Genomic DNA, 16531 nt, shown 5'->3' on the forward strand with positions numbered 1-16531 from the left:
CTGTAAGAAGCAGAGCTGCAAGCCTTTGCTGTTGTTTGAGCTGCTTGAGGGACGTTAGGACCATCCAAGGTCTGTGTGAGTCTCAGCCTTTTGCCTATGATCGCAAATGACTGCCACAGCTGCAATCATTACGTTTGCAGATTAGCCAGGGAAGAGAAAAAGCCTAAAGGCTTAGTCACCCTAGTCAGCCCTCACTTAAAAAATGCCCACCACAAAACTACATTTGCTTCCATTTCATTGGACATACCTAACTGTGAGTGAGGTTGGGGAATGTAATCTTTTACCTATGCACAGTCTTGCCCCATAAATTCTAGGGGCAAAGAGCATAGATAGGATATTGTGTATATAAACTAATGTCCCCTGTCACACTACAGACTATTATTTTGAAAATAACTGATTTGTTTTACATACTGTAATTGATTTGTTATCATGATGTTAAAATTGTTAGTAGACTAGTAGTATAATTGGAAGAATTTTTGAATGATACTCTGCTATCATTCATTCTCTACATATGGATGTATTTTAAAATACATATAATATATACTTTTATCTATAATTAGAATATGGCTAGTTACTCTAAACGAATGTACTTAAGCTTAAATATGTTATTGATGTTGCATCTATCAACATAGCCACTTGGGAAGAAGGAGTTAGTCAGTACAAAAATGGCATTAGTGAGGAATTTAGAGTCAAATTTAGGTTAAAATCCCAGTCAAATGACCTTGGATAATCCTGTTACCTCCTGGAGCCTGAGGTTTTTTGTCATTTGATGGATGGTTATAATACTTAACTGGTATCATTGAAAGGGCTATAGGAATATAGGTAATATGCTCAGCTAAGAAAGAGCCTGGCATTCAGTAAATTGTAACTGGGATTATTATTAATAATTCAGTATTAACCCAATGGTGATTTCATTGCTTAAGTCACTTTCAGACTTCTAGAATGGCCTTCAGAACTGAGTCAAATGAACCTTAGTGTTTACTGAATTTGGACAGTATTTATTTGATCATTAATAAGTGGTTCAGTCTTTTTTCTACATATGGACTCAAACATGTTTTTGTAAATACTGATATAGTTACATGTATGTTTGCAAATTGTATTTGTTGTAATGGGAGAAATAAAGTTGAAAAAGAAGCTTCAAAGAGTTGTTAAATGCTTAATTTTATTTGAGTATTTTCAACACATGCCAGGTTTTCAGGCTAAAGAAGAGAAAGATAAAAGGGAGTAAAGCTGGAGCCAATGACTCTGCCCCAGCCCTGCTCATGTAATGTTTCTTAATAGTTTAGAAGATTATGCTGTGAAACTCCATAAATGCCTTTACTGCTCAAGCGAATTCATTTGTTTTTCTGTTTGCTGGCACTTAGGATTGTTTTGCAAAATATTATTTTTTACCCTGAATTTACTTTTGTTATCTTGTAGATAACACGGTAGTGGGATGGTTGACTTCAGTATGTATGTTTCTATAGATACTTCTTTTTCCCTATCATCTTCAACATGTATCCAGTTTGAAATGGTAAACACATGTTCTAATTATTAATAACCTGATTTAACTTTGATAGTGGTGACTTATAAGTGACAAAATTCTACAGGGTATTTTTTCTGTTGCAAATAGTAAATCTCAGTTTCAAGTGATAAACTTCATAGAGTCAAAGAAGATTACACATTTAGTTTGAGAATTTAGGTGAGCAATAAAAAATAGTATTCAAATTGAAGTTAAAGTTGCACAAACTGCTTTCATATTCAATTGTATGTAAAACCTGGTTGCATGTATTTTTCACAATTTTTTTTGAACTGTTATTGTAGCTGGATATTGCGTGATTACATACATACTTGGAGTTGGAGACAGGCACCTGGATAACCTTTTGCTGACAAAAACAGGTACCATACAATGGCTATCAGCAGATATATATTGTGTATGCCAATGATTTTTACCCTGGAATTTATTGAGTAACAGAGTAAGTTGCCTAACTGAAAATTAAATCGTAGAATCTTAAAAGTCCCTTTACATGGTTCCTTTGGAGGATGTCTAGGGGACTCTGCCAAACCTTATAAAAATACTTTAGTAGTAATCCTACAGATGGTTCTAGTTCTTGCTTCTTAAAATGCATCCCTTGGTGGAAAGCCCAAAATGTATGCAAGCTGAGTCTTTCATAGTAAAGCTCTAGTTAGAAGGTTAGAATGTGTTTTTTGTTTATCAAATATGTTTAATCACATTAATCTCTACCTTTAAGGAGGTTTTGTTTTGCTTTTCCCTTTAGAGTTCCATAGAATAATCATTCTCATCCCTCTTATTGATAATGCTTTGGCCCTATGGCTTTAAACACCATTTTTATGCAGATAACTTTCATATTTACAGCACTGTACTTCCCCATTTCAGAAACTTAAACTGATATATCCAACCCCTTACTTGAAATCCTAATTATGTGACCAGTTAGTAAAAGTTGTTCTCTGCCTCCACTACCTGGCTAATACCTGCTTCTCACTTCATTTTACCGTCTTAGTAAATAGCAACATAGTTTACCCTACGCAGTTTTTAAGCCCCAGGCTTAGAAGTCGTTTTAAATTCCAATCTTGGCCTCATTTCACATATTGAAACTATTAGCAAATGTTGTTTACTCCTCACCTCCAAAATAGACCATGAAGTTACCCACTCTCCTCATTTCCTTTGCTTTGACCCCATTTGAAGTCACTACTATCTTTTGCCTGAACTGTTGGAATAAAATCTGAACTCTGTTCTTGTGGCTTGCCCACATGGATCAGTTTGAATGTCTGATGTCAGACCACTCCTGCCACAGTCAAGTGTCCGTGTTGTTTCCTCTTCTTGGAAAGCTCTTCTGTCTGATCCTTGCAGGTCTGACTTTGGTTATTAAGTCTGAGTTTCAGTGGCATCTCCCTAGAGAAGCCTTTTCTAACTATCTGATCTGAAATAACATACTCCTGCCACCCCACCCCTAATTATCTCTGTGTATTACTGTTTTGCTCTCTTTATATCACTTATCATTAGCTGAAGTTATCTTCTTATATAATTGAACAGATATTTATTGAGCACCTGCTATGTGCCAGATATTGTTCTAGGGGCTGGGATACCAACATGAACAGAACAGACAAATATTGGCTTCCGTGCAGCTTTTGACTTTTTCTGATCATCTCCCATTCAGGATGCAGGTTCTGTGAGAACCAGAACCTTGTCCATCCAGTTTAGCACCATACCTCCAAAGCTTCAAATAACACCTAGCTAAAGCATTTGAATTTTTGAATGAATCAGTGTTGAACTAATGAGTGAATAAATATGTTTGCTGTTCTATGTAGCCTTTTCTTCCCTAGGCTATATGTAGCCTTTTCTTCCCTAGGCTAAGTAATACAAGTTTCTTCAGCCTTCCATAGAAAATGGATTTTTAAGTGCCCTTAAAATAGTTTCTCAGATAAACACATTTTCTGTTTTGTTAGTATTTCTCCTAATTGTGGTTCCAAGAATTTAACATACTATATTGAGTGTAATCTGATTAATATTAGTGTAGTAACCCTGTTAAGGCACATAATCTGAAATTTTGTATATTCAATTTAAAATTTTTAGTGTGAAAACTTAACATGTGTAAGAATTTGCATGTGGGAATCATGTCTATGTCCAGGCTATGCAGTCTCTTTAATAACCAAGACTGAAGGAATGTTACTAGATTGTCATCAAGGTTCTGGCCAGATTTACTGCTTTAGTAATTATGGTGTGTTTGGAGAGAATTGTGATTTGGAAAAAGTCTTCCTTAGTTGATTTCTCAGACCTCTTTTTTGGTTGGATCTTCTAACCACAGAATCAAAGTACTAAAGTGATTGTTTTTACATTATAATCATAACCAAAGTGGGATTCTTTAATGTATGGAATATAATTATACATATATTGTTATATTTATAGGTCTTGTCTCTTCTTTTAAAAATTGGTAACCTTTTCTATTGTACTTTGAGAAATGCTTTGTCTTTGTTTGTGTTTGTACCTGTGTGTTTTGATGGGCATACTTTAAGAGTGAGATTTGGAAAGAGGAGTCTACCTAATTAACTTTTTTGGCCCAAGTCATAGTTGTTAATGGAAATTGAATTAATAAAATTTCAGAAAGGTTTTAAGCATCATGTCACCAGTTTTCCACTAGAGGGTGCTCCAAATTTGCTTTTAAAAAACAACAGAAATCGGACTAGATAAGAGGCACATTCTCATTCTTTTAAAACAGCATTTCTTTGAGTTATTTTTAAATTGTTCTTAATTATTTCACCCATTTATTTATATTATATAGTTATCATTTTAAGTCTTCCTCACTAGAATTAAAGTTTTCAATTTTCAGGGTTAGCTTGAATGAAATTAGATTATATAAAGAAAGGCCAATTATGTCAAGACAAATGGAAGAGTATTAGGCATTCCTCAACTTCTAAAAATTGATAATGATTTAAAAGTTTTGTTTCTAGTAAATTTTTACCAACAGTCCATATTTCAAAGTGGTTTTTAATTATATTATCTATATATTGTAACCAAACTTTGTATAATTTGGACAGCTATTATTTTTAAAGTGAACTTTGAATGTGGTTCATTGTAGAAAATGTATTTTAATGCTTGCAGCTAAAAATGCCTCAAATATCATGAAGGCTTAGGAGTCTTGAATATTTTGGATTCATTATGTCTTCAACACAGACTGTAACATATTAAAAATTTAGAACTTTAGATTCTCTTATAAAATTCTCCAATCTCTCAGTGTTGATGGAGCATATTTTAATGATAAGGAACGTTTCTCCCATTCTTCAAGACAACACCTTTTTGTCTTCCGATCTCATTTGCCAGATTGGGCAAGTTTATAGTCTGTGACTGCTTGGATGAAGGTGGTTTAGAATTGTAATCAGACTTCCACTGATTGATCTGTGTCCAGTTTCCTTGTATGAGAGATGGAGCAGAAAGAAGGGCACACCCAGATTTCATTTCACTAGGGTCTTTTGGGAATATTCACCCAGTACACTCTTCTGCCTGTAAATATAGGTGAGACAGAAAAGGGTCAGACTGAAAACTTCAGGAGTGTATGGAGGAAAGTGTTTCACTCCATTTAGAGAATTTCGACATCTCTTCAGGGGTAATGTGCAAGAATGCAAAATACGAATCTCAAAAACAGATTTCCCAGGGTTTTTTTTGCCATTGTCATTATTCTTTGTGGATACTTTCAGCTTGGTTGAATATTCCTCAACTTGTGCAGCAGAGGGCGCTGTCTATCCACCAAAAATGTAAAAGTCGGGGAATTATCAGTTTATTGTCATGTGGTTGATTATTAGATTGTTTTCTTGAAACAGATTTGGGGTGAATGATGTTACACTTAATGCATTCATATAGCAGTATTTGGATAAAAAGTTAAAATTTTAAGCTGTGGTATGGGATTGGAAAAAATATGAATTCTTTTCAGAATTGGTGCCCATTATGGAAGCTTTAAGAAACACACTCAGGTTAGTGCAGTTGTGGCATGACTGTAAGATGATTGGGTTTTTCTCAACTCTTTGGAGAAAGTGTTTTGGTTTATTTTTATTTTTTTAGGACTTGAGGGAAAAACCAGTTTCACTGAAAAACTTACCTGTTGTTTATGGTATAAGATTTTATCATAGATTAGCATGTAAAATTAAAAAGTAAATAGCTGAAAAACATTCACAAATGTAAACAAGGAGCTGGGGTAAGTTCAGTGTAGGTCCTAAGGGTGGCCCTTTATCCTGGAGTTACGCATTTGTATAGTGGCAGGAGCAGTAGCTTTTTGTCTCTCTTGGCAAGTCCAAGCTACTTTTAACTTATAGCCTTTTCGGGGAGCTCAAACTAAAGAAAAATACTCATTCTTGTTGTTATTCTGATTGAACTTTTTTTCCCGTAGATCTCCTATTCTAATCTTCTTTATCAGTCTTTAATTTTATATGAAATTGGTTCACTTCCTTTTTTAATTCTGAGGAACAGTCTCCTGTAGCGGTTCAATGTGTCAGGCTCTGAAGTAACAATTTTGGGGGATTAAATTGCCCCTCCACCACTGGGCGACTTTGGGCAAGTTATCTGATATGACTCAGTCTTTTCTTCTGAATGTGTAAGTAATATTAGAACAGCTCTAATTTAGTTCCTATTCACATGGTGGTGCTTTCTCAGCTATATGTATTTAAGTTATTCAGTTTGGTAGTTCAAATATACTGTAAAATCTAAAATTACAGACTTTATTTTTTAATGTGCTTTTTTAATCTCTGGGACATGAGAGAAAGTGATATACAACGTTTCATGCATTTAGTAGGGACTGGGTAAATGCTTTTAAAATGAATAAATGAAGTAGGTTTTTTCATGTCATTTATATCCATCCTTAGCATGTCCAGAAAATTCTATTTCATGCAAAACTTTTAGTATTACTATAGACTATGGATATACTATTTACCAGTTTAATTGTTTTTTTCTCAGTTGATGTGTGCAAAGGGGAACCTGGCACATGAGACATTCCCTTTTTATCCATAAATACTTTTTTAGTTTTTATTGGTCATTATTTTATGTTTGTCTTCACATGAATTAGGATTTTTTGACATTATTTAAATTCTGATTTTTTAAAGTTTCTTGAAAATTGAGTATCAGAAAGGCAATCTTGTGTTTACTGAAACCTATCATAAGGAAAATGTTATTGGTTGCTGCTGTCAATGTGCATTTTTTTTTAAGTTTGTTTTAGAAGGACATGGTTTCTTCTTAGAAGTAATAAAAAAAAGGATAAAATACTATATATACTCTTTGTACCTAAGGAGCTGAAAAATTAGTTCATGGAGAAAGTAATTGGGTGATGAAAAATGTGTTGGGTTTATATGTGATGCAAATGGAGAAAAAACTCATTCCAGTAAAATACTCTGAAGCTTGAAATAAGCACTGCCTTTGCAGGTAATATACAGGCTGGTTAGGTTAAAATAAGGTCAGATGGTGAGGGAAGTCAGTATGCCTCCTTTTGGGTCACCTTTTATAGGCCAAAGCTTAATTCAGTCATTGAAGTAGAAGTGTAGGTTAGGATATTAAATTTTTTTGTTTTCTTATCAAGTAAGTTTTCTTACAAGTGATGTATTCCTTAATGTTGGGAAGACACTGTATTTGTTTTACTTTGCAATGAATACTTTTTGGGGATGTCAAATTTTAATTTACTTTAAAGCATTCAAAGTTCTACCATAGACTAGAAACCATGAACTAGATTATCAAAAAGTTAATGCATTTCATAGTGATTCCTTGAGCAAAAAATGTGTCAAATTTTAAGGTAATGGGGTTGTACAATAGGGGAACTGTAACCATTAGTCTTGGATATGAGTTTTAATTCATTTAGGTGGCTCATCTTGCCACAATCTTCCTCCTCACTGACCTAATCGAAGTTGAGAGTTGTATTAGTATAAAATATTTGGTCTGTATCAGAATCACCTGGAGAGCAAGTTAAGCTACAGATTGCTGGAATCAGGCTTACGGTTTCAATTCAGTAGGTATGGTAGGGCAGGAGAATTTGTTTTTAGTAGCAAAGAAACTGTCCATTAAATATCTGAAATGGTTATTAAAATTCTTCTCCCTTTTTAAAATCCACACCTATTTAGAGGCTGCGTTCTCTTCTCTTACTTCAATGAAAACAGCGTATCATAAAACAGATTGAAAGAAGAAGAGAATACGGGAGTCCAGCCATCTCCTACTAAGCCAGATATTAGATTTGCAGAGTGTAAGGCAATGCCAGTCTTAATTTTTTTTTGTTTTAGACAGGTACTATTCATAATAAGTAAGTTATATCAAAATATTAATGACTTAAATTTTTAAATTAATATTTTTAAAAGGTCTCAGTTTTAATTACTAATGCTGTAAATATCAATAGAGGTAGTCCAAGTAAGGCTTTTTGGAGTCCTCAGTAATTTATAAGAGCATTTTGGTCGAGACCAAAATATTTTAGAATTGTTGATTGAAAGCATGGTTTTTCATCTTAAAAGGCTTACTGTTCTGCTTCAAAAATTAAAACAATTCTCTGGAGAAAAGAATATTCCAGGGCAAAAACTTCATTGGATTTAACGAGTATAGGAAAATGAAAATATGTACATATAAAAATTTGTTTTTCCTGAATGGAAATAGACTATATAATTGGATATACTGTCTTAAGTAGACATGGTTTGCCCCCTTTTGTTAGTTAGCTTAATTTTGTCCTTGTTAATAAGAAGCCATCTGAACAGCTAAATGCAAAAAGATAATAAATTATCTGAAACTTTTAGCAGATAATTGGAATGCCTATACTACTGTGTTCTTATGTATGTCTTGTTTTTCTTTGCTAATCAAAAACTCTTATTGAAAGTATTTCCTCATTACTATAATTTTAACTGTAAGTAAAATTACCTCTAACCGCGTATATCATAAGATTTAATTAATAAGTATTGGGAGACATGGTATAACTGCAGGGCGCATTTTTAGTTTCAAAAATATATGTTCCATTGTATCAATAAGTAGTTGTTTGCAACCTTCTTTGTTTCTATATTTCATGGTAGGGCAATAGGAAAGATATAAATTCACATGAGAAGTTAAGGCATTATGTGGGAAAACACTAAAATGTGAGGTTATATACAAAAAAATTGAAGAGGGTAGAAAACTTCCTGTGGAGTAGAGTCTCAGGGAAGAATTTTTGAATTGGAATTGTGTGCAATTTTTAGAAAAACAGAGTTTGGAATATAGAGAACAGAAAAATAAAAAGATTGGTAACATTTAATTACTAGATAAAACAAATTTTTTTAAACTGTCATCAAATACTGTTAGTTTCAGCAGTATCTATTATTTTTAATCAAGAACTGCAAATGTCTTGAACTATAATTGCAGAAATAAGTTCATGTCACTTATACAAAATAACAGAAGAATTTAATTAGCACCTCTTATTCCCTTTAGATCACAAGTCAGGGACAAAAGGAAGTAATTACAGTCAACATTTGGTTTGTTTTATGTACACTTTACCTCTTGACTCTCTAGGGTAAAAGATATGAATAAGACCATACTTCATGAATTTCTTAAGCATTTTTTAAAATTTTCATGAAGTGCACTTTTAAAAATCCTTATAAGTTTCATTTACAGAAATTAACTTTAAAAGAGTTACTCCTTCTAGTATGTATGAGGATGAATTTCTTAAAACATTAATAGCTTTTTTTCAAAATACATGATTCTTTGAACTTGCAAAGCATAGTAATGGTTTCACTTGTTAGATACTGAATGTTTTATGCCTTATAATTAAACAGTAATCTTGTTCTTTGAGAATTTTCTTACAAGAAGGATAGAAAATAGTATATTTGCTAATGCTTCTCCATTTGCAAGCGATGATGCATAGCTGAAATTGGAATTCCAGTAATGTCTGTGATAAAATGAGGAAAAGTGGAGTTAGGTTACCTCTTAAAGGATGGAGCCCATTAAATAAACCATGTTGTGATGGTTGATACCATTTGATTTATTAAGGATGGCAGTTTTGAAAAAAGATTGTTCATATAAGCTATCTGTTCAAGTGCTGAATATCATTAGGAATTATATTGGTAACAAAACATTATTTAGTTCAATAAAACCAAGAAAAGTTTACCTGTACCTATAATATTATAAGCTTTTCCTTTCTTTACCTCATCAAGAGTAGAATAGTGATTGTCTAACAAGGTGGAAAATAAAGGAGAACTCCAGAGACTTAAACACAGAGTGGAGTGCTTAGCTTAGTTGAACAGAGGATATGTATTTAGTTGAAGGTAGTGAAATCCTTAACAGAAGCTTATGATGGACTTTTCACCAAATCATGGAAAGGTAAATGATAGTACTTCCTTGAACGTCCTTGAACTTAATGAAGTTCCTTGAAGTTCAAGCTTCCTTGAACCTTAAGAGATTAGGAGATGATGCTTTCCTGGTGAGTAGTACAGTTATCAGATTCCTTACTCTAAACTAGTTTCTCATCTTTTTAGATTCACAAACTTAACCTTGGGAATTTGGTGAAGTCTAGATTTCCAAGAAATCAATTTAATTGTGCTTAGAGACCACTGAAGCCCAATTTAGGATTCTGAAAATGTGTTTTTCAATCATGAGTAATACATAGAACTGTTTTAAATAGAAACGAAATCCCCTGTGTTGACATTTTACACTTTATAGTATTAAATACATATAACATAAAACCTGATATTAACTTCTTGTGCATCTTCTCTTAAATAACTATAAAATAAAAACATTTACAAATTAAATCATGTTACAAACAAAATTTAATCTAATATTATTAAGACAGTGATATTGAGACTAAACTGTCACTTGAAGAGTGAATATGATAAAGATAGTAAAGTGAGTTTGAGTTTATTAATGTATCTTATACTATGTTTATTTGAAATACTTTCTGACCTCCATTTGTTCAGGATGCTGTCATGTAATTTCAAGTCACTAATTCTTCTGTTAGTACTAGCCTGCAACAATTAAAGTAACTTTGCTGTTTGTTACCAACCCAGTCAAAACAGTGAAATCACAGGACAGTACTAAGTAGTATGATAGCATCCAGATGATCAGACTCAGCCTCTATTAATTTTATAATAGATCTTCATGAAAATGAAGACATAAAATTTTAAAAATAAAACAACTTGTCTAAAGAACTATCAGATTTCTAGAAGATATTCTCACATCAGATTTCTCACATCAATAATGTTATTGAAAGTTGTCTAACCTATAAATGTAAAATTGAGATGTCATCAGCAAAGTAAATGCAAAATAACCACATTGAGTTCCCCCTATGCTATGCATTATCTTAGGTTTCAGGACTATAACAAAAATAAATAAAACAAGATTCTTGATTTTAAGACTCTTAATGGTTTGTTAAAGAGTTTAGCTTGAGGGGGAAAATACGTGAGCAGTTAGTTTCAGTAAACCCTTAGCTAACATGTTTTGATGGAAATAGGTGATGTAGGAGTCTCATTAATAACTGTTTACCAAGTATATGCTGATTTAGTTTGTTAGCCCTAGTGTGAACTAGAGGAACCATTTGGCTAAGCTGTAACTGCTTCGGTTATTTTTTGGAGTGAACAAAAGCTATTTTTAATTCTTGGTATAGGTTCCTTGCTATATATATATCTAATTATAATTCCTTCTCATCTCACTTTTTTGCATTTGTCATTTTCTGTTTCACATATTCTCACTGAAAAATGCTTAGGTAACTCACCAGTTCTCCTATTGGAACAGTATATTTTAAGCTTGAAATAAGCTTTAAAAAAAAATCATGGAGATTATCTGGATAAATGGAAAACAGGTTTTCAGTGCAGTGGTTACATTGGTAAAGGCTATCTTTTCTACAGCCAGGTGTTTACACCTTTAGATAGCTGTTACAGCATTCATATGTGAGCTGTTGTTTCTCTTTAAACCCCATGTCCCAAATTAGTACTGTTGGATTTTCCCAGAGGAGGACGCCACCCCAAATCACTCATGAAAGGCGTCTCTTGATGCAACAAGCAAGAGGAATTTATTCAGGAACCAGCTAGCTGGGGTCCAAGTGTCAGCCCGACGCAGCGGGTCTCAACAAGGACCCTGAGCAGCCAAAGCCAGAGGTTTTTATAGCATTTTCTAAGAGGACAGTATTTTTCTACAAGCACGTAACAGGGTTTTTTTCATAGACACATGATTCATCGGCTGGCGTCACATCTTGGGGGGGTTCAGTAAGATAATATTACTCTCAGAATGCTAGGGTGGGTTTCAGCAAGATAAGCTTGGTATGTATGATTAACTGACCAAGGTTAGCTGACTAAAGGCCACAGCTGTCTGTGCTTATGATTGTCTAACTTGTTTTTCACTTCGTTTTCAAGGCCTTTCTGAGTCACATATTCAGAAAATGGCCTCTGAGCTTCTCAAGATGGCTGTGCTTAGGCTAACCTGATGTCTTCACTGAATGCTTAGATCCTACAGTACAACTTCTACAGTCACTCCAGATAATTTGGAGGGTAGTTTTCTTTACTGTTGTCTGGAAATTGTGCCAATATCTATCTTGAATTTTACTTAAATATTAATAACATTATTGCCTAAAATTTGGACTGTCTTATTATTTGGCCTTGGCAAATTATTTGTTTCTCATTTTCAAAGTTTTATAAGATTTCCAATTTAGTGTATTACTTAGTTTTTCTTTGTAAGAAAGGTGCTTTTTCAAGTAAAGAATTGGTTGTTCCTTTATATTTAATTTTACTAATTCCTGGCAGTTGTGTTCTCAAGTATAAGAGACATATAAATATCAGTTCAGTATATTTTAACCATCTTTAAAATTGTAGTTAACATTTGTAAGCACCTTTAAGAGACCTGGTCATTAGATGTAACAGCTTAATTTAGTTTTGTTTAGGGCTAAAATGATTTCTTACTCTGTGAGTCAAGGACATATTTTCCAAAATGGGACATGACTGTAGATGATCATTCTTAAATGAGGTTTTTTAGTTATTTCATTAGACACACTCATCTATAACTTAGTTGGGAATGATATTAACAGCTGACAATTAGAATGTTAACTGTGTACCAGGTGTACTGGGTTGAGTGTCAGATGTGTTATCTCTTTTAATTTTGCCCTGTGAGGTAATTGTCAGTATTAATCCATTTTGGAGTTCAGAAAGTAAGGCTTAGAACGTTTAAGCAGCTTAGTCAGGGTTACATGTCTGATCAGGTGAGGCATGAAGGTGTCAGTTGTACTGAAGGGCAACTATACTCCTGACTCAGAGTGCCTGCCAGTGCATCACTGTCAACCTGGGACTTCATTGCCACAACCTCAGTCAGTTCTATGTCCAACAGTGACTAAATGATGGAGTTTAAAGTTTATAGATAACAGTAATAATACACAGAAAAAGATAGAGGGTATAGCTAACATCTTAAATGGATAGAGTCAATATATAAGAATATTTTGCAAGATGGCAAAAGTATTAAAAAACTCAATGTATGTACTACAAGATGGAAAGTTTTTGACTTGTGCCCTTAAGTGAAAGAAATTCAACCTCCCCACATAGGTGATGGAGGATAGGTTTCCACATAAAACAGGTCTTAATGTTATTACAAGACAACTGAGAGTGGGCAGATTGCACGAGGAAGATTTTTAAGTTCGCTTTTTAAATGAATTAGTTGCTTTATTCAATAGTGAGTGCTACTATGTGCCAGAAACTATTCTGAGGCTGGGGATACAGCAGTACACAACAAATCTCTGCCTTGGACTTAGGATCCATGGCGTTGGATTTTGTGTTAAAATGTATTCCTCCTTTATACTTACTTGTAAATCACCTGTAAAATTCAGTAGCAAATAATTTTCTAAAGTGAATGATCACATTCTTACCTATCTGGTCTATGAATTAAAATGACTGTTCTCGGGTTTGTCTTCACTGCACTGCAGCTGTATCCGACTGTTGGCAGATTTTAATACTGTGCTTCGTTTCCTAGTCTGCAGCTAATGAGTGACACCAGTTAGTTGAAAATGGTTGTGATGCAGCCAACAATATAATTTTAAATATGGGGAATTATTTTGGGGTGGGGTGGGGAATAGTAATAAGTTAAAGAAAGGATTCCTCTAATGAATACTTAAATGGTCTTCCACTAAGTGAAGGGAGTTCACTTAAATTTATGCATGAGAAATTTGCTACAAGATACTAATTTCTGCTAATACCTTAAAAAGTTGTTTAGGTTTTTGCTGTCTTTGATTCTAGATGATTCTAAGCATATTTTCATCTGAATGAATGTTGAGTTGTGAAATACTGCTGTAAGGGCCGCTACCAAGCCTGGTGTTAGAGGGTCAAAAAATTTAATAGACTTCGTCAAGAACTAATAGTCCTTATGATGAAACACTGCTTATGCCAATTGTATGACATATACCCTTACCAGTTCTTTGAAATAATTCTGGAAACAAATGAGTTTTTTGTCAACATCCAGGCAAACTCTTCCACATAGACTTTGGATATATTTTGGGTCGAGATCCAAAGCCTCTTCCTCCTCCAATGAAGCTGAATAAAGAAATGGTAGAAGGAATGGGGGGCACACAGAGTGAGCAATACCAAGAGTTTCGTAAGCAGTGTTACACGGCCTTTCTCCACCTTCGAAGGTAAGTTGATTTGATGACAGAATTTTGGAAAATTCATTTCATAGAGCAAAAAAAGTTGTTCAAATATATACATTCTTAACATCACTCTTTTGCAGGATGGCACAAGCATTCTTAATGTGTATTTGATGTATATTTTGATAAACAGTCTAATATTAAAGTCTGCAAACAAAGAATATCTTGCTTTCCCACTAATTATCTGATTGCTAAATCCCACCAAGCAAGAAGGTGGCATTACACAAGAAGAGGCAAACACTTCAAAATCAGTATGTTAAAATCAATTTAGTAGAATATACTCTGTGTTCTTTGACAGTACTAGAATAGAGAAAAGGTTAAGGAGCTTTAATACTCCTCAGGTCTCCCTGTAGGCAGTCTTGAAGGATTATAATCACCATGTTGGGTTTTTTTCCTTTTTCTTAGCTGACTTCCCACTTCCTTATCAGAAATGAAGGAATTAGCTTGAGTGGTGTTAATCCTCTCATCCTTATTCTTCAGCACCCTTATCAGCCTTAGTTTTTGTTGCTCCTTGGAAGCATTCAGTAGTTCCTTGAAGTGATCGGAGAATAAAAGCTACATCTCTGTTTAGCACTTCATCATTCAGCTGAAAAGAAAAATCTGTTGATTTTTTCTCAATCTCTTCTTTTTTCTCCAGTGCCACTCCATCTGTGCTTCCTTCATCCTAGTATACTTAGGATTGAACATCATATATCAGGAAAGAAAGAAATTAAAAGTCGTGTTTGTTAAATATATAACATGGCTCTGATTATTAGTAAAAAATGACAGGATAATTTTTCTCTTAACTCCCATTTTTTCAACTCGAGTATTCAAAGTGAAATTCTTAGTCCAGCAGAAAATCACAGCCCAGAACACATACCTACATGTTCTTCCAGATGAAAATATAACCAATAGACAATGATTTGTCTATGCATGTTTTCTCTTGTCATATTTATGCTTGGGACATCATCTACTCATATAGTGGCTAGAACATAATCACTCAGTGTACACTTCTTGAATAAGAACCTTCAGTATTTATATGAGAACCCCCAGAATTTCTGTTTCACGTGGGGGTGAGTCCACGTTGCCAGGTGGTGATGATGCGGATTGTCCCAGGAGAACTGCTGTCCTGTGCTAATCAGGTTCCATCTTTGCAGTGACTCGGCAGGCCATCATGGTTAACTCAGTCTCTACTATGTTGTCACAAACTATAACATGCATTTTACAAACAGTTTGTTTATTTATCCTTTGGGTGGCAGAGTAGCTCAGTTTTATTTCCAGAAATGCTAAAGGAATAATGAAAAGATCAGTGGTGCTTTGATTTGCCTGGTGATGCAGAAGCACTTTCAGAGAGATATGAATTCCACTTTAACGTGGGATTTTTAATTTAAAATAGTCAAAGCCTACAGAAAAATAGATGGAACCATGATGATCTCAGTGATGAGGCAGACAGGGTGATGTGAAATGATAACTAGAGAAATGTAAAAGGTGCTCTATCTTATTGAAAGCAGAAGGAAACAATGTGCTTTATAAACTGTCATTGATAATGGATTAGCAGCAATTCAGTAAAATGAGAAAACAGGCAGGTTATTAATATGGAGCTGAAAAGTTTCCTCACTACTTTGTGAAATTTGTTTTATTTTTATTTTTAAAAATTTCACTGTATTTCTTCAGTTAAGGTCAGCTAGACCCTAAATTTTGACCAGCATTTATTTTTTAACTGTTTTATTTCCGAATATGATTCTGCTAGTAAAAATTGCCTTTAGGGCATAAGAATTAACCTGATAGTCAAAAGCTTATTTGAAACCAAGTTTATTTTACACTTCTAGGGTTTTGTAGGTATGACCAAACACCTTTCTGTGTTTTTTGTTGATTTTTGATCAATTACTACAACAAGAAACTGTTGACTAACATTGGGCCACATAGCAGAGCAGTCACTTTGAACTAAGTTATGAATGGTTACAGTTGTGCAGATGTCAGAACATATTTCCTGGTGTGATTTTCATGTAACAAAATATATCATCATCCCTTATTAACCAATACTTATTAAGTCAGTAATTAATAGGTAAATATATTTTTTGAATGTTATCTCATGGCGGCAGTAATCTTAAATGGTCTTTAATCTTAAATGGTCAAGGAAAATATAACTCATTCTTTAATACATATTCATGCCAAACATCAAGCTAGATACTAATGATAAAAGGTAGCCTAAATTTGTGAGTAAAAATACTGAAATTAGGAATGGATTTTATGTTGTCTGGGGATGTTTGGCTAACTGATCACACATTGCCTTTCATCATTGCATCATTGTTTTCCCTCCTTGAACTAGTACACTTATTAAATCTTGGGATTCTACTCTATTCATTGCATTTAAAAAATGGGTTGATTATAGGGGAAATAGACTTCTGAAATACTGAAAGAACCTCACTAGATATAGTTAAATACATTTCTTTTTTCAGTAC

The 16531-nt window shown here is 33.8% G+C and overlaps 1 protein-coding gene across 4 annotated transcripts in view; it reads left to right on the forward strand.

Moving 5' to 3' along the window:
• The window catches only part of PIK3C3 (phosphatidylinositol 3-kinase catalytic subunit type 3), a 146350-nt gene that overhangs the window by 98857 nt on the left and 30962 nt on the right, over positions 1–16531 (forward strand). For all 4 annotated transcript variants that reach the window (XM_017660015.3, XM_017660017.3, XM_017660016.3 and 1 more), the window contains 2 exons: positions 1804–1878; positions 13910–14078. In XM_017660015.3, coding sequence (XP_017515504.3) covers positions 1804–1878; positions 13910–14078 — 244 coding nt within the window. The remainder of the gene's footprint in view (positions 1–1803; positions 1879–13909; positions 14079–16531) is intronic.

Source organism: Manis javanica, chromosome 9, assembly GCF_040802235.1.
Source record: "Manis javanica isolate MJ-LG chromosome 9, MJ_LKY, whole genome shotgun sequence".
In the NCBI taxonomy this organism is placed as follows: domain Eukaryota; kingdom Metazoa; phylum Chordata; class Mammalia; order Pholidota; family Manidae; genus Manis; species Manis javanica.